The sequence below is a fragment of the Mauremys mutica genome, chromosome 5, assembly GCF_020497125.1.
Source record: "Mauremys mutica isolate MM-2020 ecotype Southern chromosome 5, ASM2049712v1, whole genome shotgun sequence".
Lineage (NCBI taxonomy): Eukaryota > Metazoa > Chordata > Testudines > Geoemydidae > Mauremys > Mauremys mutica.
Window position 1 is genome coordinate 100881166 of NC_059076.1, and position 27406 is coordinate 100908571.

General features: G+C 41.2%; 1 protein-coding gene across 6 annotated transcripts in view; it reads right to left on the reverse strand.

Annotated features, from left to right (window-relative positions):
* Positions 1–27406, reverse strand: part of FAM114A1 (family with sequence similarity 114 member A1) — a 62536-nt gene that overhangs the window by 26688 nt on the left and 8442 nt on the right. For all 6 annotated transcript variants that reach the window (XM_045019107.1, XM_045019106.1, XM_045019105.1 and 3 more), the window contains exons 4-9: positions 27256–27343; positions 12664–12783; positions 12389–12495; positions 9959–10093; positions 7364–7516; positions 3291–3414 (exon numbers count right to left, since the gene is read on the reverse strand). In XM_045019107.1, the coding sequence (XP_044875042.1) occupies positions 3291–3414; positions 7364–7516; positions 9959–10093; positions 12389–12495; positions 12664–12783; positions 27256–27343 (727 nt within the window). The remainder of the gene's footprint in view (positions 1–3290; positions 3415–7363; positions 7517–9958; positions 10094–12388; positions 12496–12663; positions 12784–27255; positions 27344–27406) is intronic.

Below are 27406 nucleotides of genomic sequence, written 5' to 3' on the forward strand. Positions count from 1 at the left end.
AGTTTAAATTATATAGCCGTTCTCAAATGAAGGCTGGCTGAATTAGCAACCTGCAACAGTTAATAAAACTGTGCTCTGTCGGGGGAACAAACATTTACATCATTAGCAGAATTAAATTTAAAGATGCTGGATGTCATATTTATTTTAAAATGACAGATTAAAATAGCCTTTTATGGCCCTATTAACTGAATTCTTTAAGTTTTATGAGCCTTTATTCACTGGCTGCACTCAATAAAGACATTTAGGAATGCATGTGTTAAATTCAGAGCATGGCCTGGTGCTCCTGTCTCACAGGCCTCCCGATGGTCATGAGAAACCCATTCCCCTATTCTCCTGTTTTTTACACCTTTCCTGAAGATCCCACATTTTATTCTGGCTGAGAAAAGATAAGTAGGATTCTCTTAGGCACCCTCAAAGATGTTGTCTAGAGGGGACATTGCAGGGCAATGTAAGGAGATGTGCACAGTGTCTTTGCAATGCTCCGGGCATGGCCAATCAGAAGGGGAAGGCAGCAGCAAGCACTAAAACTCAAGTGTCTCATGTGGGTGTGCTCACCACAGAGATGCCAGCCCTGCCCTCATGGAAAGGGCCTACAGAAAATTAAAAATTTTCAACAGTTTTCGAACCAACCTATAAAATTTAATAAAAAATTATATCCTTGCTAGTCTATATAATTCTATAGGATGGTTAAAAAAAAAAAGCCTTTAAGGCATGATCCAAGGCCCACTGAAATCTGTGGAAAAACTCCCTCTCAGCTCAGAGGGCTCTGGAGCAGGCCCAGAGAAAGAAATTCACAGCGTTTGTAATCCTATTAGGTTTTAGAGTAATTTCTACAGAACCCTATTGATTTCATCCCTCTTAAATTATATAGGATTTTCCCATAAGGGTTTATCTTGCTCATCGTTTCATACAGTTTAAGGCCAGAAGGGATCATTAGTCTTACGTCCAGTATATCACAGGCCATTAATTTCATTTAGTTACCCTCATATTGAGCACAATAACTAGGGTTAGACTAAAGTATTTCAGCCCTCAGGAGACTGAGTTGTAGCAAAAAATCTAGCTCAGCTAAATGCAAGTTTTCTAGCTGAGCAGCAAAACACTGGGATGTATAAACCAAATACCGGGCAACTTTGTCCTCAAGAGATTCAACACAGCTGCTTGTAAGCATGTTACAAATATTTGAAAAGAAAATGGGTCTCCTCTCCATTTCTCAAAGGCCAGATTTCTCTCTCCATCTACTTTAGTAATTCTGTCTAAGGCCAGATGTTAAACATTTAAATAGTTAATATTTTTATAGTCTCAGCCTCTTGTATTAAAAAAATACAACTTGACATTGTCCCCTTAATTGTTTGTAAATATCTGTGGACAGACATCATGTGATGGGTACAAGATATGAAAGTTCCCTTGTGGAATTGCTGCTTATGCAGTATGGGTGACATTTGCCACTGTGCAGAAGGAGAGGGCAAATCCTGTCCACCACAAAAGGGCTGATTACAAAGGGATACACAATGTACTGTATTATACTGCCTTTACTCTGTATGTGGAGCTAAGTACACACGTAAATGGATCATGGGGCTTAAGTGGTGCATAGGAATTGCCCTGGCTTTCTGCACTGGGGTTGCCCAATGTGCATGAATGTTACCCAATGTGCACTTATTGTGGTTAAAGGAAATGAGTCACCTCGAACAGTAGCTGATCTTACTGTAGCCTAAAATAACTGTTGGACTTTCTGAAGACCATTCTCTCGCTCCAAGCTGTATTGAACATGTCTGTGGTTATCATTTCCTCTGTCACAAGGGAGGATGTATTTTGGTCTTCTAACTGATTTGCTTTTGCAGAGAAAAATCTGCAATGCTTTTTGCTTCAGTCTTTATCTTCAAGGAGCTCTATGGCTTAGGCTCAGCATATCTAAGAGATGGCTTAGAGCTTGAGAATGAGGACGTTTGTTGACAAGTCCCCTCCTCAGGCACAACTGAACTTTCCACCTTAAGGGTAAAGCTCACCTGTGCTGGAGATAGAACATTCTTCGGGGCTGTTGTGAGGCTGTGGAATGAATTCCACAGGCATTAAGGACCATCACAGACCTCACCACTAAAAAAGCAATGTTTACATTAAAAAAAAAAACCCTACCAAACTAAACACTCCATTGCACACACAGCTTTCCCTTCAGGGGAGGATGAAAGAACAAACCACAGGAGACAGATGTTAGTCCCTTTGCTTAATAAACTATGGGAAGGTGCTAGGAGACTATGGTGATGAGGGCAATTATGTAGAATAGAACAGAATAGAAGTTGCTGCTGCCCCAGGCAGTGTCAACAATGAAATATCTCTAGACACTTCTTTTAAATAAGGTTTTATTTCAGTGATTCATAATTTCAGATTCTTGGCCACACATCTCTCAGTATTTTGCAAAATGTAGGATTGTATAGGCCTGCATCCCTGAGATTAGGAGAAGACCCTCATATGTAAAACAAGGTCTTCTAAGTTATTGAGGATAGAGTCCATTTCCATTGATTTCAAGAGCTCAATTCAAAATGCACAACCCAGGAGGAGAGGGGACTCCGGTGGCTGTAAGCTACCTATACAACTTTCTGATTCTGTCCTGTTTCAGAGGCTGCAGAGGCACCTGGCATAATGTAGGCAGACCTAGGGGGTCTCTCTAAGTAATGGAAACCTCCCTAGGCTGCCCTCTGGACCACAGCATGGTCTGGAATCCTCACAGTGTTGTATGCTGCAGCCCAGCCTGTGACACGCCCTTGCTGCCCCCCAACACACCCCCTAAGTCAAGACTTGCAAAGAGAAACTTTGGAGGCAGCCTTATGGCTTTCTTCAACAGTGCCAGTGCGAGGGGAATCCTCTCTCAGCAGGAACTGGGGCTTTTAGCACCCTTTTATGCCTTGTCAGCCCTTTTACCTGGTGTAAAGGTGCTGGAGCAGGGGTAAGGATCTCACCCACTGGATACAGCCATTATGGGAGAAAATCATTGCTGAACTCCCCATAACTTTTAGCCTATCGTGCATACACAATTTTATAAGCAGAGTCTATAAACCAGAATGTCAATCAACTGAGTTTGAAATGAACATCTAACAATCCAAGCTTCCCTAGTCTCCACTGTATTTACTTCTTTTGAAGAATGTTAGGGTATTATAGAGAAATTCACTCCAAATTGTCTGTCTACTCTCAACTCTCAGTTAATTAAAGCATACTAGTTTGGGTTAAAGTTTTTTTAAAAATTAAACATATAGATTTAATAGGTCTCAACTGGGATACACCAGTATTATTTTAATTACCTTTTTTTTCTTGATCCTCTTCATTATTTGTTTCCTTTGGAATGAAGATGTCTTTAATAGCAATTAAGTCATTTTTCACAGTTTCCAACTGCTCTCCATTAAGTGATGTTAAAAATGACTGAATCTGAGAAAGAAAATGACAGTGATCACTACTAACCCAAATCACCCCTCTCTTTACTGAAATTAGGAATTTTGATCCTGACCCCAAGGTGTGTTGAGCAGTAGACAAGAACTCCCATTAGAAGATCAGGTCCTTTATCTAACCTATCTATCTTATCTAGGGATTAATTACATGCTCATCCGCTTGGTAGCCGAGTTTCTGACAAATATTACACAAGCCTTACAAGATACTCAGGCTGCCTCCTGCTCCCAGAGCACATTTTTTTGATAACATCTTATCATTATTCTGGGAAGGCTCTGGTGAAGAGTGGGTAGGCAGAGGGGAAGACTTGCTGTCAGCCTGAACAGCTGTGGCAGGGAATTCCAGAGTAGTGGCCCTGTTCCCTGCTCCCACAAGGCTTACTCACATTACCTACAGTCCAACTGTTTTGAAGAACGTAGTGGTCATGGCATGTCATTGTGCCTGAGAAAGTCGGGTTCTAGCCCACTGAAAGTTTTGAAAATTAAGGCTATCAACCTAGGGGATGACTGTTAGTAGTCTGCTCTCCTCACAAGCAGCCTTAGTTCCACCAAATGCCCATAGGCTGTCTTTGGTGGACACTCACCGGTCTGCTTTCGTCTTCAACTAGGAATCTCCTTGCAGAATCCCCAAACTGCTGTCACTTTTCCCCCGCATGTAGGCTGCTAGATCTGTAGCTGATACCCAAGCACTGAACATTCTTGCTTACAAGAGATGAACCTCATTTCATTATAAAGAAGTCTGTGAGCTCTGGTTAACTTGAACTTAAATGGACTCATGCTAAGTTTTGGCTATGATGAATGAGAATGTGTTTTGTTTGTTTTTATAGGACCTGACTGTGATTTTTGTATTTACAATTTTACACCTAGAAATAGTTGCAAATGCTACAACTATAGGGACATTAGGTGTCAAAGTGCTGTTGAAATGGGCCTGCAGTTATTTGAAAAATAGGAAGCTGAGACCCTTTTAAAAAAGCAGGACCATTCTGTTTAAGAGAAACTATTCCTTATACTTCTATTTTTTGGGAGGACAGGGAGAGATGGACTTTAAAAGAAAAAGGTGGAGGAACAAACGCTGAGAAATGTATTTGAAAAATGTCATAATGTATAAATACCACCGCTAAGTGTGAACCAAAGCTTTCCTGAATGGCTGCACAGCAGAGCCAATAAACTGACAGTTGAAAGCTAGCTGTCACAGAGACCTAATTAACTTAAGCATGTATCTCAGAGTAATCTTACAGGGTTTGTCTACACAGCAGTGTAAGCCCAGGTCTGAGTCTGGACCCAAGGCAACCCTCTCTTGCATCCACACTGCAATTGCGCTAACCTAGGGCTTGGACTTAGGGTCCCAGGAGCCCGTAGGGCTGTAGGGTCTGAGCCTGAGTTAAACCTGGACCTAGGGTCCGAGCCCTATTGCTATCCTGTGTGCACACGGTCTCATTTTGACTTGGGGTCCCAAGAATCTTCTAGATGTAGCCTACAGTTCCTGGCGGCAGAGTAGCAGTGCTGCAGGCAGCCAGCACTGTGATCTGGAAGTGCCATTACTGCTGGCTGAGCCTGCTCCCCATTCCTGCATCCTCCTGTGGTGGTGGTGGCTCTGGCTCCTGCGCCTCCTTGCTGTCATGTGGAGCTTGCTCAGAGCAGGGAGCAAATTTGCCAGTTGGGATGTGGCTCTTGGCTGTTGAGGATCATTACCCCCCTGGCCGAGGTGAGCCAGGACCTCTCCCACTCCCTCTCTCTGCGGGGTGTGCTCTGATCTCTTGCCCTTGCTCCTGGGCTCCCACTGCCCTCCCTGGGGCTGCGTGTGCAGGGAGACCCTTTCTGTGTGCACTGTCAGGATGGTGAGTGGGAGCTGGTCCCCAAACTTCCCCGCAGCCTCCTGGCATGCAGCAGGGGCAGGGATAAGGGATCCCCGGGGATGCACTTTACCAGTCTGCAGCCAGGCTGGGGTGTCTGTGTGTTTTAAGAGATGGAATCTTTGGGAGGACAGCAGCAATCCACCACTTCGGTCATGCAGGCAAGGGCCACACACCCTGGGTGGAATGGAGCAGGAAAGAAAGCAGCTACTTCTGGATCCTCTGGGGGGATTGCCAAGAGCTGAAGAACTTGATTATTAGGCAGACAAGTGGGTCACCAAGTTGGCTGCTTCTTGAGACTTGTTAGTAAAAAGTGGGAGTAAGAAAGTGCCAGCGGTTGAACATTGGAGGCTGCTTCTGCACCAGTCTTCAGCTGGGCCAGGGTTAGAAGACTTTAGACAGGGGTGGTGACTCTGATGCAGTGCATGACCTACTCGGGGTGTTCCTTCTGCAGGGTGAGTGGTCTGCAGTTTGCACAAGCACACTATCAGCCACAAACAAATTTATTTTTCATCACGTCATTTTGACTTGCACTGCATGGCAATCGAGACCACTCCCTCCCAAACACTGCCCCTCACCAAAAATGAGCCCGTTTTCCCCTCCCCTTGAAGCACATTCCCATAGGTACTATTTTCCCTCTGCCATTGGGCCATGGAAGTCCGTAATGTGAGCACACAAAGTACCCCTTACTTCCGCTGCTCAGGTACAATCAGCACCCACCACGCTAGCTTCACTTTCTGGCTGAGCTACCAATCCAGTGTCTCCTCGCTGTCATAGGTCCTTTTAGAGGGAAGTGGCTCACCTCTGGCTTTCCAAAGGTTGTGAAGAGCACAGCAAGCCACAGTAACGCAGACAGCCGTAATTACACTGGCATCTAAATGGGTTGTAAACACCTCCAACAGGATATTAATCTGCCAAAAGCACATTCAACAACCATTCTACACCTGCTTAGAGTGTAATTAAACTTTTTTTTTGTCTGGGCCTCTGAAATCAGGGTATGATTTCACAAGCCAAGGCAAAAGAGGGTACGTGGGTTCCCCGATAACAACAATGGGGACAGTAACACCAGTTATATCTATGTCATTTGGTGGAAATAGTGTCCCAGCCTGTCCATGAATATAGACTCCAGAGCAGCAAAAAACTCTGGCATCATTAACTTTTCCTGTATAGCTCACACTGACATTCATAAATCGGCCTGTGGGGTCCACTACTGCCTGCATAACAATGGAGTAATACCCTTTGCTGTTTATGAACTCATGTGCTCCTTGAGGAGGGCCAACTATGGGCACAAGTCCCATCAACAGCACCGCCACCGTTAGGAAACAGAGCGTGCAGTAGAGTTTTCCCTCAGTACACCATGTTCCTAGGGCTAGAATGTTGACACTGGTGGGGGGCACTAGGCACTCTGGAATATGGTTACTCTTGACTTGGGTCAGTGCACTGCAGTGTGGATGTCAAAGCCCTAGGTTTGAGCATGGGTCAGAAAATTCTTAACCTAGGGTTAAAATGCAATATAGATGCTCAAGCCCAGGTTTCCCTGACATGGGTCAGCTGACTCAAGTCCCAATTACCCTAGGTTACATTGCTGTGTAAACGTAGCCACAGAGACTGCTTACATCTCTATTTATATCTTGGGTTGGTCAACAACAAGATAACACAATGCAATAAAGAATATTTAGAAGTTAAATAAATAATCTGGAATGCATTTTCTTTTATTAACCTCTTGGTGTAGTTGGTGCAAGGTTCCTGAATATAAATGGTAACACCTTTAATAAAAACAATACACTCGAGTCTTCTGGTAAAGCTTGAAAGAGCATTAGCACCTTGTAACAGGTTTAAAATGCAGAACACATAATGTCTTAACAACTAGAACTTTCAATGGCAGATTTCCTTGCTTCCTTTGTGCTAAATCCTGGTCCTCCTGACTTCATGAGATACAGGATTAACCCTTGGGACCAAATCAGTACCCAGTGAAGTCAATGAAAAAAACTCTTATTGACTTGTATGGGGAGATTAATGCTTACAAAAAGTATTTCACTAAACATTGTGTTTGTGATTTATGCAGTTTGCATACTGTACCTTGGCTTCACTTTCATTTGACAGAATTTCCAGAGCTTCAAGATGGGACAAACCTTGGAACTCATCAAAAAGCAACCCATAATGCGCTGTCCTTTCAACTGTAACTTGCTGGGCCAATCTCTGCTTCTCTTTCTCTTTCGCTTCTCGCAACAGCTGGAAAAATATACATCATTCCTGTTGATTTATTGACTGCACTGCAGATTTGGCAGTTTTTATTACTCTCAGCCTCATCTCTTCTAGGCAGCAATAATAAAATGTGGTACTATATCACACCTGCAGAGCTGAAATTTTAGTCAGCCTCAGATATGCCTCATAATTTTTTTTGATTAACCTCTCTAATAAAATATTTAAGTAGCGTTCTATATGTGTTTTTCCCTATGGTAATTATTAACTGTCTTTAAAAACCAACCAACAACAAATAACATTGCTCATATCCTCAAATGCAGTGTTGGCTACAGGTAATACCTCATAAATTTTGCCACCATTTGCAAGGGAAGAAAAATTAAAAAGTCTTTACTTCATCCAGTGCCCGATACAGGTCCTACAGTACGTATACATAGAGCACAATCTCTGCAGAATGCTGTTTCCAGGGTTCCTACTCACATGAAGTACATATATAGTGAATATATAGTGAAACCTGTTGTAAATGACCTTTGGACCCACAAAAATAATTTGCTTAATGAAGGTAGGGTTTTGTAATAAAAATGGATCAGAACTGTACTCCATACATTTGGGGATATTATGGAGTGCTCTCTTAATACAGAAGGTTGCCTAAGAAGAAATGGCCTCTTGTATACATTTTCCACTGTATTTATGGGTTAAATTTCACCCTATCCAAAGCCTATGAACCACTTAAGCATATTTTGACATTTTACGCTTATGTGGCACTTTGGCCTTCTCCTGTCCCTCTGCACAAGGATGAAATATCTAGCTCTACTATGTTTGCACTATTTCCTATTTCAATTTGGTATGTTATGACATTCAAGTATTCATTAGATGTACAAGGTATATTGTGTCAGATTTCCAAAGGAGCCCCATTTTCAATACTGCATACACAATTCTTCATATCTAAATTTTGCATGCACAAATTAGATTAAAAGGAAGCAGTGGACTGGGACTCAGGAGAACTGGGTTCAGTTATTGTACCACAGACTGTGTGAACTTAGGCAATCACTTTACCTTTCTCTGCCTCATTTCCCCACCTCTTATTACCTCCATTTAATACTTCCTTTCTCCCATCCTTTGTTTCCCTTGCCTATTTAGGTCCCAATTCAGGCCCAAACTTACGCATATACCTGCCCATGCAATTAGCTGGTTTCATGTAGATGTGTATTTTTGCAGACACAGCTGTAGTCCGGTGTTTGAAAAATTGGTTCTTACAATCTAGATGACTTTCTTCAGATCATAAATTTTCAGTCAGATCAAATTTTGAGTCTACACTACTTGAGAGAGTCCCCTTTATTGCCAGAGTTGCAATATTACATTGCGAAGTGCCTTGGAATGCGTTACAAAAAACACATTACCCAAAACTAAGCCCTGATCTTGCAATCAGATCCATGTAGAAACTTCAACTGCAGTACTGGGGCCATAATATTTTATGGCTATACATATTTCTTTTTTAACAGTAATGGCCGTTTGGAGCATTGCTCAAGTAGATATAGGTAAAGTGTATAATTATGTAATTTGCTTAGCATGGATTAGTTTGCTTTTGATCTGTTCTAACAGTATCATTCTGTTTCTGCTTACAGTGGTAGATGTTAAAAATGAAACATCTTGTTGGGAGAAAAATATCTCACTACAATATTACATTCTACAAACAGGAAAATATTGTTGTAATATAAAGGCGCCCTTTTAATGTCTACTGCTATAGGATTTCCCTTAACCTTACTACCTATAGGTTTTATGCTACCTAGGTCTATCTGTGTTTATTAACACAGACACACAGACACAGTTTATTGATGAAATTCTATTGCAGTGAGCAAAAGTAGTAAGCAGTTACTGAACGTCTGTACCTGGAGAGCTAAAGTAACGGGTACTGGCAATGATTATATTCAGATTATACTGTTACAAGGTCTCTGAATCTTTGAAGACACAACTCATGACTTGACTCATATAGTAAGGGCATGGTGCATTGCTATTGAGTATGCTGTTCCCCTAGATGATAGCATTAATTTAAAAGGATATAAGTAATAATTTTTTACTGCTTTAATTTTTTTCCCAATAAAATGAATGCTATATTCCACTATTACTCATTCCCCAGGAAAGCACTACAACTATGTATGTATTGGTGTGAATACAGATTTATAACTATTAAGAAAACATAAAGGGTTTGAGCACTTCTCCAGAGTACGTTTATCACCTGACACAGTATCTTATGAAAATCAGTAATTGCACATCCTTGCTTATATGCAAGTTCTAATTTTACAAAACACATTAATTTGCAGTCCTGCAGAGAACAAAGTGGAGCTGACACAATGCATAATTTTTATTTGCATAGGTCTAACTATACTAAATTAACCCTACTACTGATGTGAATGAAATTCTTGCTCAGTAATCTGCAACCGCACTAACAAAGAGGGTTTGAAGCAATCCAACCTGAGATAAGGAAACTGTTCTTTCCATCAGTATTTTGGTTCTCTTAAATCCAGGATCACTTTCTGCCAGGACATTCATGGTTTTCTTGCCGATAAATTCCAAAGCATCTAGACCACCTGTCAAAACACTTTTTCCCTGCACATAAAACAATGCAGTGTGGTTATTTTCTTTACACTTTATGTTAAAAACCATTGGTTCTGCTGACGCTGACTTTGAATTTTTAACTCCCCAAAGTTTCTCCACCCTTACTAATAATAGAACTTATGACTTCATCAATCATCTCACTTTGCTTTGAATCCATTTTCCAGGAGAAAAAGTACTATACAAAGGTTTTATAATTAACTTATTTTGAATGATATTTAATAGCTTGAGGTCAATAAGAAATATGCCCAATAGCAATTCTCTTAATAAAGTAAAGAATAATAATCAGAGAATAAAGCCATATTTACTTTGTATACATGGATGGTTCATCTTTTCCTTTAAATGGCATGCAGTGGGTCAGTGCAAATCTTAGGTACAAAAGGTTCCTTTGAAGTTAAGGGCCCTTATGAAAGGAGCTCACCTCACTCGTGTAACTGAGTTTTTTTTTCATTTGACAGCTGCAATGAACTGCTACATGGGGGATTCTCTCACATGAAGCTATTGATTCTATGTCCTCTCACCAGCTTTATTCATCTCCCTCATTGGTTCAGCTACATGGAAGAAGAACCTACACTGGCTAACTGTTCTGTCTTTAGCCTAGACTCGACGTCTGGCAGCTTCTCAAATGAGGAGCTGAACATGGAAAACTTTACAGAGGTCTCAGCAGTCAAGACTGCCTCTGTTCTCAGTGTTAGAACATTGAAGGAAACTTTTTTCAACAAGAGGCAGGAGTCACTACATTACCATGAGGAACCTGAACTGCTCTTTTTCTTCTTGATACCATTTGTTACCTTGATATGATGGCCTTCACCACCCACATGGACAGCTCCAACTTTCCAGTTCTCCCTCCTAATTCTCCCACTTGCAGACTGGCCTCCCCGTGGAGCTCAGGCAGTCTCATCCAAACCCACCACCAGCCAATTGTAGGTAGCTACAACCTCACTGACTCTGTGACCCTCACTGCAGCCCTCGGGGAGTGGTCAATGGAAATCTTCCCATGTTCCCACAATCTTTGACATTAGAGTGAAGCTATTCATGGCATGCTTCGAATGGGCTGGACAATCATTGAAAGGGAATATCACCCTCACCAGTTTTGCACAAAGGAAACCCTGCCATCTATGCTTCCTAGATGCTGCCTGTAATTTTTGCAATCCCATGCTAGAGCACCAGGCAAAAGAGTTCAATGGAAAATGACTGTAGAGGTAGCATTTTATACACACTGAAAGGAACAAGGCAAGGTGTGGATGGATAGTGGAGAGGTAAAATGGAAGAAGCAACAGGATTAGGCAAAAGCTGGGATAGAGCGGAGAAGAGGGAAGAAGAGAGTAAAACGCAATGTTTAGGTTTTGAGCCTGGATCACAAGGAATATGGAAAGGACAATGGTAATAATGGATAAGGGAGGAAAGATGAATAGTTAGTTCAAATTTTGCCATGTTGAGTTTGAGATGGCACCAAGATATCCAGAGAGCAGTGTCAAAGAGACAGCTTGAGATGTGAGAGTAGGCAAAGAAGGGAGAGGCCAGGGCTAGAGAAGAAAAGGAATCATTTAGTAAAAGTCTTGAACCAAGCAAATGTAGGATTGTCTTGTTTTATCTGCCAGCAAAAATATCAGAAACCCTCCTTTCAAAGTTAATCACAAAGGACTTGATTTTAATAAAAATCATGAGAGCACCACACCTCCACATGATTCCCAAGACTTTGCATAGACATACACAGTGCAGCAGCCAGAATTTTTTTTAAACTAAGTCTAGTCCCAAATGTTCACTCAAAGGCCATGTCTACACTTTGAGCTAGCGATGTGATTCCCAGCTCACATACACATACTTGCACTAGCTCAATGAAACAGTAGTGGAGCCATGGTAGCATGGGCAGCAGATTTAGTGGCATGGTTTAAAACCAGGCTGAATACAAACTCACCTGAATCTCGTGGGTAGGGCTCAGCATTGCTAAGCTGTGCCTCTGCTGCCACTGCCTGTGCTACTGCAGCTAGGCTACTGTTTATAGGTGCAGTAGCTCTCATCGAGCTAGCCTGAGTATGTGTATGCAAGCTGGGAATTGCACCCATAGCTCGCAGTGTAGGTGTAGCCTAAATTGGTTACTTTCTTTGATATACCTGAAACTTTATATTGAGCTAGTTATTTTTGCGTGAAAGTGTCATTGTAGATCTGTGGTTCAAAAACTGTTTTTCAAACAGTCACAAACTCCCAAACCCTCGTCTTCAAATGTGACTTGCAATTAGAGGGCACGAAGGAGAACTTGAGAAGACAAGACACACTGGAGTTACTCACTGTGTTCTGTACAGCATTAGTGATTGTTGACAGCATCCCACGAGATCCAGATGAAGGAGAAGAGGGTGAAACCCCAATGGAGCTCTGGTCTGGGGCATCACTGGAATCTAATAAAATGAAAAAGAGCCAGGCACAACACATGTTCAACACTGTGCTATCTTCAACAAATCACAATGAACTGGATTCTGTCACCAAAATCTTTGAATTTCCTAAATTGTATACATTTGATAATTTGTCAAAAAGTTTTGTTCAACTTGCACTAATAAGCTACTTACTGATCCCTGGTGTTTTGCTCTCAGTTGTGGCAGGTTGTGCGCCTTCTGACGATGTTGAACTCGCATTATGAATTCTTAGAGTGGCTCCTGCTTTTTCCTTTACTGCAGTTAATCCATGACCTGTAATGGTACAAATATATTTTAGATGCAATTATGCATGTGTCTGTGATTTGGAAACACTCATTACTAATAACAAGGCATAATATTTAATGCTTAGTAAATACATCAATTAAAAATTAGGTGAAAAATCACAAGATATGAAGCCTACTACATCTGCTTAACTTATTTTCTAGGTCAGAAAAGCCAGCTAGACCTTCATTTACTCACTAGTTATATTAACACATTTCAAACTCGTGTCCTGTATGTTAATTGAGCAGAAATGATGAAACTGAAATAGAATACAAATGATACAGGATATAGATCATTGTAAATCTTGTTACTGTGACAGAGAAAGGTAAAGTGCTCAATCTTTCAAAGTACTGAGTGCCTTCAGCGCTGATTAACTGAAATGGGAATTGAGGGTGCTCTGTGCCTCCCAGGGCTGGGGCTTAAGCGGAATTCAGACGTTTCATAAGAATGGATGGCCATACTGGATCAGACCATCTAGCCCAATATCCTGTCTTCCGACAGTGGCCAGTGTCAGATTCTTCAGAGGGAATGAACAGAACAGAACAGTTATTGAGTGATATATCCGCTGCCATACAGTCCCAGTTTCTGACTGTCAGAGGTTTAGGGACACCTGGTGCATAGGGTTGTATCTTGGCTAATACCCATTGATAGAGCCATCCTCCAGGAACTTATGCAGTTCTTTTTTGAACTCTGTTAATAGTCTTGGCCTTTACTATATCCCCTGGCAACGAGTTCCACAGATTGACTGTGCGTTATATGAAGAAGTACTTCCTTGTGTTTTTTTTAAACTTGCTGCCTATTAATTTCATTGGTTGACCTCTTGAATTATGTGATGGGGGTAAATAACACTTAATTATTCACTTTCTCCACACCAGTCATGATTTTATAGACCTCTCTCATATCCCCCCTTAGTCATCTCTTTTCTAAGCTGAAAAGTCCCTGTCTTTTTAATCTCTTCTCATATGGAAGCTGTTCCATACCCCAATCATTTTTGTTGCCCTTTTCTGAATCTTTTCCAATTCTAATATATCTTTTTGAGAGGGGTGACCAAAACTGCATGCAGTATTCAAGGTGTGGGCATATCTAAGATTTACACAGTGGCATTATGATATTTTCTGTCTTATTATCTATCCTGTTCTTAATGTTTCCTAACACTGTTAGCTTTTTTGACTGCTGCTGCACTCTGAGCAGATGTTTTCAGAGAACTATCCACAATGACTCCAAGATCTCTTTCTTGAGTGAAAACACCTAATTTAGACCCCATCATTTTGTATGTATCATTGGGATTATTTTTTCCAGTGTGCATTACTTTGCACTTATCAAGATTGAATTTTATCTGCCATTTTTTTGCCCAGTCACCCACTTTTGGGAGATTCCTCTATAACTCTTTGCAGTCAATTTTGGACTTAACCATCTAGCGCAATTTAGTATCATCTGTAAACTTTGCCACCTGTTTACAGCCTTTTCCAGATCATTAGTGAATATGTTGAATGGCACAGGTGCCAGTACAGATCCTTGGGGAACCCTGCTATTTGCCTCTCTCCATTGGGAAAACTGAACATTTATCCTACCCTTTGTTTCCTATCTTTTAACCATATACTAGACCTTTCCTCTTATCCCTTGATTGATTACTTTGCTTAAGAGCCTTTGGTGTGGGACCTGGTCAAAGGCTTTCTGACAGTCCAAGTACACTATATCCACTGGGTCTCCCTTGCCCACTTGCCTTCCGACACTCTCAAAGAATACAATTCATGCAATTCATCTTTTCTCCCAACATTTTTGGGGCTATCAGATTTGTTCTCAAGTGTCAAGTATCAGAGGGGTAGCCGTGTTAGTCTGGATCTGTAAAAGCAGCAAAGAGTCCTGTGGCATCTTATAGACTAACAGACGTATTGGAGCATGAGCTTTCGTGGGTGAATACCCACTTCGTTGGATGCATGTTTTACTTGGATTGGCATTTTAGGAACCCTTTCCCTAAAAGTCCTGAGAGGTGATACGAAGGAGAGTTGAGCATGCTCAGGACCTTACAGGACTAGGCTCTGAACACAGATGCAGGGATTTCCCTTATGAACCTTTGCTCTCTAAACAATCAATCATCCCACTCTCCTGGGTTATCTTATTGCTCTAATTTTAACCTTCAAATCCTCTTCCCCCCCTAATACTAACCAGCTTTAATTGTGTATGTTACCTGGGCATCTGACCTTTGGACAGGAGGAGCTCTGGTTGGATCAGGTGGCAGAAAAAAAAGCATTACACCCTCACTTAGGAAGGTATTTGGTAGGTGGTCCCATTGAAGTCAATGGGACTATTCACAACCTTAAAGGCAGGCTTAGGTAAAGGTTGTTCTTTCAAAAGCATAAAGCGTTTGCCAAACTCTGCTCCTACTGGAGTCAACAGGACCAGGGTTAGGACAATGCTGAGAGCTTCTGAAAATCCTCTTGCATATACCTTGCCAATTTGGGGCCTAAGTATGCATAAGGAGGTGTTAATGATACTTCCGCACACTTATGCTTCTCTGCCATCAGCTAAGTTGTCATGAGTTAAAAAGCTGTGATGTGAAAAATCAATCTAGAAAACAAATCAAAGACATTTCTAGAAATCTAAAAGAAACACAATTGTAGGTGTTTATTAAATATTGTCCACACTCCCTAAGATTGGGAACTGCATGCATTTTATAAATTAAAAAATGAGTCTTCCCGGAGTTATTTTGATTGCTGCAAAACAGTTCATCATTAGCTAGAGTACAGTATAGTATTTATATGCATTTGGGGTATCCAATTAGAGAGAGATGCAACAAACCCTTGTGATTGAGGCTGGAGTGGAGGGAAGTTTTGCTGCATGATTCTGTGATTGCCAGATGGATTACCCATGAGATGCTCTATGAATTCAATAAGTATCGTCTGGGGACCATAAAATTACATAAAATAACTCCGCATTGTGAAACAGCACATTTGAGAGATCATATGCAAGAACAGCAGAGTATCGGGGGGAAAACACAAAGTTCCAAAGTAGAGAAACCTCTTACAGAACAGACCTGCAGATTGTGCTGACTATGTGAAATAACTGATTTACTATTTTATAGTTTAGTCTACATGGGACTCTTGCATTTTACATTGAAACAATGAGACTTGGCAGCTTAGAATTTTTATTCGTCACCACAAGATGGTTGAAGTGATCTTTGCCTCTTTTTTTCTGTCTCACAAACTGTAGTTGTATGTCAAACTGTGCATGGTTGGTTAGGCTACCAGCAATGAAACTGTGAGTCAACAGAGTTATTTCAGACTGGAGTTCTACTTTATCTTTCCCTAGCCTGCTGTGCATTTTAATTGGTTCAATGAAAATATTATTAGCATTAGTAAATTCATGATTCATTATTTTTATTGACCAACTTTCTGGGACTTGTTTAAGTAATTGTTAATTTGTGCCTGTAAACTAATATAGCTAGATACTCTATATTGCATTCGTTAGCATTTCTATTATTTATATTTTTACAAAAGGGAAATCCAAAAGAAATGTCAATTACTTTTTTTTCTACTGAGTCATAAAATTGTATTCACCTTCTTTTGAGATTGTGACAAAATATTGCAGACAAATCAACATATACACCGCTACCTCGATATAATGCTACCCAATATAACACAAATTTGGATATAATGTGGTAAAGCAGTGCTCCGGGGGGGCGGGGCTGCGCACTCCGGTGGATCAAAGTAAATTCAATATAACACGGTTTCACTTATAATGCGGTAAGATTTTTTGGCTCCCAAGGACTGCGTTATATCGAGGTAGAGGTGTAATTAAAAAAAAATATTAACTGCACATAGGAAGGGTGTGCAGGGGTATTTTTAGGTTTATTTTCCAGTTTCCTTACATAAAAATGATGTTTTGTTTTTCTTACATTCTGAAATGCTGGCCTGAAAAATATGCTTATGGCTTTTCAGCTATGCTTACATCTTCAAGAAAATGAGCATGCATATATTTGTTGCTGTATTGATATTTACATTATGAGAATTCTGCATTTGCAGAACTGTACCTCTAGCTTTCATGCACCGCAGAACTGTGAGCCAAAAATTCAGGGAAACTGGATGTGGTTTTGCTGAACTAAGCTCTGAGCTAAGCACCTCTGACTATAACACAAGAAGCTGATTAGCTCAGAGTAGCGCAGCTGGGGCATGTCATCATTGTTGAGGATGTATATGAATGAGGAAAAGCACAAACATTGTGGAAATACAAATTGTTTTAGAACGTGAGCGTGACAGACATTCAAATGAAAAATTATTTGTTACTTTAACAACATGGAAATGGGAGGGCTCTCAATGGTTCTATGTTTTAGAGATGAAGACTTACTGATTTTGTTTTACAAAGTAGTGTCATATTTACGCAGATATTACAAATACAGTATCTTCTGACAAAATTAGTGACTCTTTTCTGTCCACCCTCTCTCCATCTGTTTCCTAATTAAATGTGTGGCTTTGTCTCCACTTCCTTCATCTAACTGTCTCAAAGACAGAGGAGTGTGTCTTGGGTGAGAGGAGCATCTTTCAGAATTCCTGTCATTTTGGAGAAACACTCTGCTTGGGGTAGTTTTTCTTGTTTTGTTTTTTGGTTGGTTGATTTGTTTGTTACAAGGTTAGAGGGTTTTGATTAGCAGGGGAAGGTGTTGTCACTGTCATTCTTGCTACGGTGGAAAGGCTTTTTCAAAGAGGAAGGTTTTGCAACATATCCTAAAGATGGTCAGCCCTGCATTTGACTGATCACCTCTGGAAATTTGTACCAAAGTCAGATCCCCTAAATCAAGAACACTTTGTCCCCAGCTCTGACACTTCATCCCTGGCTTTGTGATCTTCATGGTCCCAGAGACGGTGTGCTTAATTTTTGCCAGGGCTTGCCAGGGCTGAGCTCCGACACTTCTGGGCCTGGCAGTTCAGAACTCGGGCACCTTTGGGCTTGCTGTGTCAATTATGAATATAAAAAAATTGCTTGAGCCCCAGCCCCTCTTTCATTGCAAATTAAGCATTGCAGAGGAGTGCAACTGTTGCAGACATCCACATGTTGAATTTTGATCTTTACGACAGCTGGAGCATGATCCATTTAATGTGTCAAAGATTAGGCCCAAGGCCTAAAACTGGCGTCTGAAATTGGCTGGGAGCCAGCAGAGGAAGTTGAGCATGGCCTGATGTGCTCACAGCAACCTCAACCATAGAAGAAGACAGCATATGCAGAACAGTGCTGCCCCCTGGTTCATACCTAGAAATACATGGCATCACAACACGCTCACCCTCAACAATGCTACTGGTTCCTCATGGATTTTATAGTCCAGGTCAAAACTGCCCTCTGTGTTTTTAAAACTCTTCAAGGACACACACCTGGGCTCGATTCTGATCACAGTTACACCATTATATAAATCAGGAGTAAGTCCATTTAAAACAGTGAGATCAGATTCAGACCCCATGTATGTCCTTATTCCAAAAGACATTTATATGTATATGTTTTTATAACACAGCAACAAAATGACATATTAAATTCAATGTTGATAAATGCAAAGTAACGCACATTGGAAAACATAATGCCAACTATACATGTAAAATGATGGGGTCTAAATTAGCTGTTACCACTCAAGAAAGAGATCTTGGAGTCATTGTGGATAGTTCTCTGAAAATACCTATTCAGTGTCAGCAGCAGTCAAAAAAAGCTAACAGAATGCTGAGAATCATTAGGAAAGGGATAGATAATAAAACAGAAAATATCATATTGCCACTATGGTACGCCCACATCTTGAATAGTGCGTGCAGATTTGGTCATCCCATCTCAAAAAAGACACACTGAAACTGGAAAAGGTAAAGAAAAGGGGAGCAAAAATTATTGAGGTCTGGAACAGCTTCCATATGAGGAGAGATTAATAAGACTGGGACTTTTCAGCTTAGAAAAGAGACGACTAAGAGGGGATATGGAAGAGCTCTATAAAATCATGAATGGTGTGAAGAAAGTAAATAAGGAAGTGTTGTTTCCTCCTTCTCATAACACAAGAACTAGGGATCACCAAATGAAATTAATAGGCAGCAGGTTTAAAACAAACAAAAGGAATTATTTCTTCACACAATTCTTTGCTAGAGGATGTTGTGAAAGCCAAGCCTATAACAGGGTTAAAAAAAAAGAACTGGATAAGTTCATGGAGGATAAATCCAACAGTGGCTATTAGGAAAACCAAGCTCTGAAGTGTCCCTAACCAGTAGCGTAGCTAGGGGGGGAGCGGGCGAGTGGCCGCTTCCCCACCAAGCACAGGTGGCGCCTTTTTAATTTTACTCACTCGGGAGCGAAAAAAAAAAAAAGGCACCACCCGCTGCAGCACTTTTACTGACGGGGCAGTGCTCTGGGTCTTCGGCGGCACTTCGGTGGCAGGATCTTCACTCGCTTTGGGTGTCTTCGCGGCACTGAAGCTTCATCGCCGAAATGCCGCTAGGACCTGAGGAGCGAGCGAAGGTCCCGCCGCCGAAGACCCAGAGCACTTCCCCGTCAGTAAAAGCGCCGCAGCGGGTGGCACCTTTTTTTTTTTTCACTCCTCCTCTTCCCTCCACCTGGCTACACCACTGTCCCTAGCCTCTGTTTGCCAGAAGTTGGCAATGGGTGACAGGGGATGGATCACTTGATACCTGTTCTGTTCATTCCCTCTGAAGCACCTGGCATTGGCCACACTGTCAGAAGACAGGATATTGGGCTAGATGGACCACTGGTCTGACTCAGTAAGGCTGTTCGTATGTTCTTAATTGACATGAAGGGCTGTAAACTGTATCAGTGATTTTCAACCTTTTCTATACCATGACTCCATGTTACAAGAGAAAAAATATTTCAAGCACCATGTAGCCACAAAGAAAAGGGAAGATGGCTGCAACCCCCTGAAATCTGTTCAGGACTACGAGGTTGCGAAGCATGAACTTTATTAAATGTCCTTATAATGTAAGAACTTAAAAAAATGTGTTATTTTTATGGCAGCTAAATCATCTGTGTGTTATTTCCAAAGTAATTTTTAACATCCATGTTATTTCAGTCTTAAACACATCATACCTAATCAGCTCTAATTTATGTAATGAAAAAGATATTTTCTGAAGAGATTGTCTTTTTTATGACCACACAAGGTATGAGCATAACATCCAGCCTTCACAGTTAATGTTATTCCTTATTCTGCAACAAGGGAATAATGTATTTAGGGAAAGGAACAGCTTTTCACAGCATCTCAATGTTTCAGTTTCATATCATTTCAGGCACTTCCACTTCTGTTCAACACATAATGCAATTTAAGCTATGTAACACTGATTACTACACATACCTATGAACCACTCGTGCATACAGTGACATCAGCAAGCTACATTTCATTTTCTCATATCGAATGACAGAAAGACATCAGGCAGCACAAAGAAAAGGTTTATGGTGGTTAATATTTTGTGTACTGTTATGCAGGATTAAGAACTGGAAGAAGAATACACACATGCACAAAATAATCAAGACAGCACAATACTGAATACGAACAATGTGTAAAGAGACACATTATGCAGCTCTCTAATATCAATTAATTGATAATTCAAGTTAAACAGTGGAAGAATAGAAACCCAAATATTTTTTCACTGTATTATGGCATATTAATGGATGTGTAAGTTTAAACATGGGCATCTGATTTTTATAACCTATGTGGTATGTTGTGCACATATGCCACAAATTAGGGATTAGGCTTTGGTAGGATATGAAGCCAGTCCAACATCATAAGTGAAACAAATATATAACGTATGTAATGCACTAATATAAAGCAATAAAATATCAGGATGCACTGTTGTTGATTCATTAAAAACATGACCATTTTAGAGAAGGAGGGGGAAAGGGCAAAGCAAATGGATATATTTGTGACACAATGCAATGTTATGCTGTTCACGCCATAGTGGGACTGATTCTCTTCTCAGTGACTTCAATAGAGCTACTCTTGATTTATGCTGGTGCCAGCAAGGAGAGACTCAGACCCAGCATGCTTTTAAACAAAAATCTTCTTACCTCATTAAACGGCAACCTACTTCATTCTCTCCCCCATATCCTTAAGCATTTAATTACTGTGACATCTAGTGTCAAATACTGACCATGGTTCAGGTTGTAAGTGTTACCAATCAAAAGGCATTATGAAAGCTTTTTGTTTAGCACTGTGTCACCTACAACGCCAGTGGGGATGCTGAGAAGAGTGGGAGCCCAACAAGACCAGATAAATGTCAAGGTTACTTTGGAGATGAAGGACATTTTCTTAAAAAAACAATTGTTTGTATATGTCAAAATAAATAAGTAGAGAAAGAAGATTGAATCCACACAGAAACTGCTGCTAGAAACCAACAACAATGCAAAGCAAATTACTGCCATACTGTAAAAATGCTAATCTGTTTGGAAGTGCTAAATCAGGGCTTGAAGGATAATGAACATCCATTTCAGTCATCCTTGAGAAGCTGTGAGCCCTTTGAAATGTTAACTGGTCAATCACAACTGTGCAACCATTTCAGCTACTTTTACACAGAGCAATTTATAACAAATAAAGCAAAGGACAGTAAACATTTGTCATGCTTGACTGGGAACAAGCAAGCCCGTTACAGAAATGAGATTACTAAGAAATAGCGAAGTCCAAATCTAAGATGTTGCTGCTAGTTTTAGTATGCGAAAAGTGGCTCTGTTTGTAACACTTGCTACATTAATGGAAAATGAGCAACATTCAAGTGGATTGCATCATGTGATGTCTGTTTTCTGTTATATTGGAACGGATGACAGAGGAAGTGTGGGATGAATTACTCAGCTACTCAATGGAATATTTTTAAGGAGAATAATAAATATTCAATAAAAAGAAGATACGTTGCAAAGATTCCTACTGATAGTATAAAAAGCTTTGCACCATTTCCTCTCTATATAGGAATTATAATACTGCTCAAATCTGTGGTACATCTAGTCCAATATCCTGTCTCTGGGTACGTTTATACTTACCGCGCGGGTCGACGCGGCGAGTTCGACTTCTCGGAGTTCGAACTATCGCGTCTGATCTAGACGCGATAGTTCGAACTCCGGAAGCGCCGCGGTCGACTCCGGTACTCCACCGCGGCAGGAGGAGTTGGCAGAGTCGACCTTGGAGCCGCGGAGTTCGCTTCCGCGGCGTCTGGACGGGTAAGTCATTCGAACTAGGGTAGTTCGAATTCAGCTACGTTATTCACGTAGCTGAATTCGCGTACCCTAGTTCGACCCCGGGGCTGTGTGTAGACCAGGGCTCTGACAGTGTACAGCAATAAATACTTTAGAGTTGGGAGCAAAAATTCCTATAATGGACAATTAAGAAACAGCCTGTCTGTAGGGGGAATTTCTTCCTAACCCCAAGTAAGCAGAGTCTGACTTACGCCTGGAAGCATGGGGGCTCATATCCAGGGGCGGCTCTAGCTTTTTTGCTGCCTCAAGCATGGCAGGCAGGCTGCCTTCAGCGGCGTGCCTGCGGGAAGTCCGTCGGTCCCGCAGCTTTGGCATACCCGTCACCGAATTGCCGCCATATCCGCGGGACCGGCGGACCTCCTCGCCAAAGGCTGCCTGACTGCCACCCTCGCAGGGACCGACAGGGCACCCCCCGCGGCTTGCCGCCCCAGGCACGCGCTTTGAGCACTGGTGCTTGGAGCTGCCGCTGCTTATATCTCATATAACAATGTTTCAATTTTATCTTGGTAACTGTGAGTATTCATCCTAATCCCATGTCTAATCCTTTTCTAAACCCTTGGATACAAAGCTCTTGGCTCCAATTATATCTGGTGGCAGTGAGTTCGACAGGTCAATTATGTGTTTAAAAAAAGTATTTCCTTTTACTAGTTTTAAATGTGCTTACTTTCAATTTCACGGAATGTCCCCTTGTTCTTCTACTATGAGAAAAGGTAACTATGAGGGTAAGTATAAAATCATAGGGTTAGAAGGGACTGCAAGGGACATATAGACTAACCCCCTAATCTAATCATCTAATGGTATGATATTTTCTATACCATGAATTATTTTATATACTTCTATCATATCCCTCATACTCATCTTCTCTCTAAACAATGGCATTCTTTTTAATGTCTCTTCATACCATACATCATGTCTCTGTTTTAGTACTGAAGGGCTGCATTTTACCATCAGATAAAGGTATCTCTCTTAATTACCTTAATGAGAAATGTGCATGTGCAACTGAGGACAGCATTCTGTTTTGCAAGTTAAATGCTGCTCTCAGTTAAATGCCTGTTACATGCCAGTTATTTCCAACATATAACTAAGGATTGGATTTGGCCCTACTTAGATAATTTCAGCATACAATTCAGAGACAGCAGTACATAACAAGAATATCAGAAAGGCTAGAGGTCATCAAGTCCCAGTTGCCTTCCATATACAAAGAGGGAGACATTTTTAATTAGATATATTTATCTCACACACAAAAAAAATCCTATGTTACAAGAACATTATTAAAGTTGCAAAGACAAGCACACTTACATTAGGAAATACCAGAATATAGGTTGCCTGTGTAGCCTTATTTCAGCACCCTAGGAAATTGGATTATGATACTGTCTTCATTACATGCTATTTTTTCCACAGGATCCTTGCCTCATTCAGTGCACGGGATGGATGGTGCTCTCTTAAGGATCAGTTATTCAATATTTTGTTTTCTCCTTATTCTTCAAAGTGTGGCCCCATGTCTTACTTACTGTACACTATTCATACCTTGCTCTGAAAACATATTTATTAATTTCCTAATGGGCTTTTCTATAGTTCTCTTCACTATAGTATCTGAGTACTTTATTAATATTATTAATTAATTTATTTTCACAACACCCTGTAAGGTTGGGTCCTGGTATTATCCCCATTTTATAGATCAGGAACTGTGGCACAGAGAGATTAAGGTCAAAAGTATCTACTAGTTTTATGTATCCAATCTGAGATGCCCAACACTTGATTTTTCAGAATACAGAGTAAATTCAGAATTCAGAAAAAATAGTATGTGATCTTGCAATTAAAGATAGTATCATAATGCATACACACAAGGGAGATTGCACTTTATATATTCAAAGCACAGTTCCCAGTTCTTTAGCTGCAGTGGTGAGGGCTCAGCACTTCTGCAAATCAGAGCCCAGGGTCTCAAGTCGAGCACCCAGAAAATTAAGAAAAACGATTAGTGACCACATGTGAATTGTTTGGTTTAATATTACACAGGAACTCTGGGGAAGAGGCAGGATTAGAATCCGATTCTCCAGGGCAGCATTCAACTGCTTTAAGCACAGGGCTGGCTCCAGGGACCAGCGCAGCAAGCTGGTGCTTGGGGCAGACAATGGAAGGGGTCTTCGGTGGCAATTCGGCAGCGAATCCCTTAGTCCCTCTCGGAGGGAAGGACCGGCCGCCGAATTGATGCTGAAGAATGAAGCGGCGCAGTGGATCGCGGCCTTTTTTCCCTCCCCTTCCTTCGCCACTTAGGGCGGCAAAAAAGCTGGAGCCGGCCCTGCTTAAGCATGAGACTATTCTTTCTCTTCTTGCAATCCCCTGCCTCATTCACTACACACAGGACCGGCACAACCCATTAGGCGACCTAGGCAGTCGCCTAGGGCACTAACATTGTGGGGTGGCAACCACGGCTGCCCCGGTTGTCTTTGGTATTTCAGGGGCGGGACCTTCCGCCGCCTCTCTCGGGGCGGTATTTCGGGGGCGGGACCTTCCACCGCCTAGGGTGCCAAAAAAGCTGGCGGCGCTCCTGACTACACACATTCAGAAACAAATGAAGCAGAGATCCTACAGACAATAGCCTCCTTCACTAACAACCCTGATTCATCCTTAGAGTAGGTCCATCCTGTGCACTGAAAGAGGCAGGAGTCCTGAGGAAAAAATAGTATGTGATCTTGCAATTAAAGATAGTATCATAATGCATACACACAAGGGAGATGAACTGAGTTGTAGTAGTGATAAGATTTATATCCAGTGTAGGAGAACCATTAGACAATAACTTGGTCACATAGTGGAGTAAATACAGTTACTCCTCACTTAACGTGCTAGTTATGTTCTTGAAAAATGCAACTTTAAGCTAAATGATTTTAAGCGAATCCAATATCCCCATAAGAATTAATGTAAATGAGGGGGTTGAGTTCCAGGGAAATTTTTTCTGACAGACAAAAGACATTATATACCTATACAGTATAAGTTTTAAATAATTTTAAACAAACAATTTAACACTGTTCTCACCAAGGCTAATTGTGAAGCTTGGTTGAGGCAGGGGCGTAGCAGGGTCAGGGCGTGGGGGCTTGCCCTGCTCCGCCCACCGGGCATTCCAGCTGGGGAGCAGGGTCAGGGCATGGGGCTTGTCCCATTCCATCTGCCTGGGGCTCCTGCGGGGGACTGGGGTCGAGGCGCAGGGGCTTGCCCCGTTCCGCCCACCCGGGGCTCCTGCCAGGAAGCAGGCACGGGGGCTTGTCCTGTTCCGCCCACCCACTCAGGGCTCCTGCCGGGGAGCAGTGTGGAGGCATGGAGGCTTGCCTGCTCCCCAGCTGGAATGCCAGACAGGCAGAGCAGGGCAATCCCCCGTGCCCCAACCCCGCTCCTGGGCAGGAGTCCCGTGCAGGCGGAGTGGGTGGAGCCAAACAATGTTATAAGGGAATATTGCAGGACTTTATGTTCTCCAATAGGTCAGCAACTGAATAGCGAAACAACGTTAACCAGGAAGATGTTAAGTGAGGAGTTACTGTATTTCGTTTAGTAAAAAAAACAGTGATAAAGATGCATTCTAGCCATTATATCATCAAATACAGAAACTTTCTGAGTACTGTGTGAAAATACAGATATAATAATAGTAAGCAAATTGGGTAATTGAAATAAGAAGACTATTGCATGGCACATCTCACTTGCTTGGAAGAATGTTTTGTATTTCAGTACCCACAGGTCTCCTGCATATTCCTTGGTTATATTAAGAGATTCACAGATTCCAAAACAGAAGGGATCATTGTGAACAGCTAGTCTGACCTCCTGTTTAACACAGGCCATAGAACTTCCCCCAAAGTAATTCCTAGAGCAGATCCTTTAGAAAACATCTAATCTTTATTTAAAAATAGTCAGTGATGGAGTATCCACCATGACTCTTGAGAAATTGTTCCAATGCTTCATTACTCTCACTGTCAAAAATGTATACCTTATTTCCTGTCTGAATTTGTCTAGCTGCAAGTTCCAGCAGTGTGATCATTTTATACCTTTCTCTGTTAGATTGAAGAGTCGACTAGTACATATTTGTTTCCCCATGCAAGAAACTACCTATTAGGGGATTACAGTCAGAGGTCAGCAGTACTTATATGAAAGACTTTGCACATGTGTTATTTGTAGCAGCAATGCTATTATATGTATATAAAGTATAAACATGGGAATACTGCGTTTCCTTTCTGTTCAAAGCATATACATTTTTGTTTTAATCTAACATGACTAAACTCACTGCATGCATTTCTTAAATTCCTTGAAATGCCTAAATAATCATAACATACACAAAGTTCCTGCTCGTGCCATGAGCTTGCTATTACATAGAAAATTCTCAATGTTTAATGCCTATTACTTTACATAGCTTATATTTTATTCACTTTATCAAACCTACATTAATTCAAGGAATGATAGTACATTTGGATGTTAGTAGAGCCCACTCCCAAAAATCTAGGATTTAAATGGTGATTTGTATGAATATAATCAAATGAAAATACTGTGATTTCTCAGTTATGACTCTATGGTCAGCATGGGTAAAAGGTGACTTTTTAACCTTTCGCTGTTTGTGAAAGATGCCAGCCAGACTGCCCAAAGAGAATGAAGAATATGAATGAGCAATAGCAGTGAAAGTTTCTCCAACACTGTTCTCTCAATTTGCCTCAACCCTGATACCATCTTGAAGAGTGGGAAGGTTAATTCAGTCTTCAAACCCACTCAGTTCTTAGCCTCTCTTTTAAGACTTCCAGTAAGGATGAAAATTAGACTGGTGTCTTTGTAATATGGCTACCTGAAACCACAAACTCATGTCACATAAGAAATTGATAATGTAACATATTTTGGTCACTAGCGACTTAGGTTGGATTTGAAGTTTGAAGAGATATTAGAAGTTAAAAGAGGCTTACAATTAAAAAAAAAAAGATTCAGGATCTCCTCATGCTCTCTGAAACCCAATGGGTAGTTTATTGGACCTTGGACTTTCCGTGAAAGCCAAAATGATTTACAAGAAGAAAATCCCTCTTTCTTCTACATTACAAAGGTCATGATAGCCCAGTAATTTTGTCATTCAAATCAGGATAAGATTACTTATAAATCTTACAAGTGTAAGCAACCACTCTGACATTAATTGTTGCCTTTAAGAGCATTTAACTATGCCAACCTGCATTAAAACTCTGATTTAAAAGTACTTTCCAGTGATGCCACAACCTTCAATGGTCGAACACTTACCAACTGTGGCAGAGGCTGTTGACAGCAGAGATTTGCCCCAGGATCCCCAAGCTCCCCATCCACTTCCTTTAGGAGAGGAGTCCAAAGCCTACAGAAGAAAATATTAAGTCAGAAATTTATGTTACCCAAAGACAGGAGGAAAAATAACCAA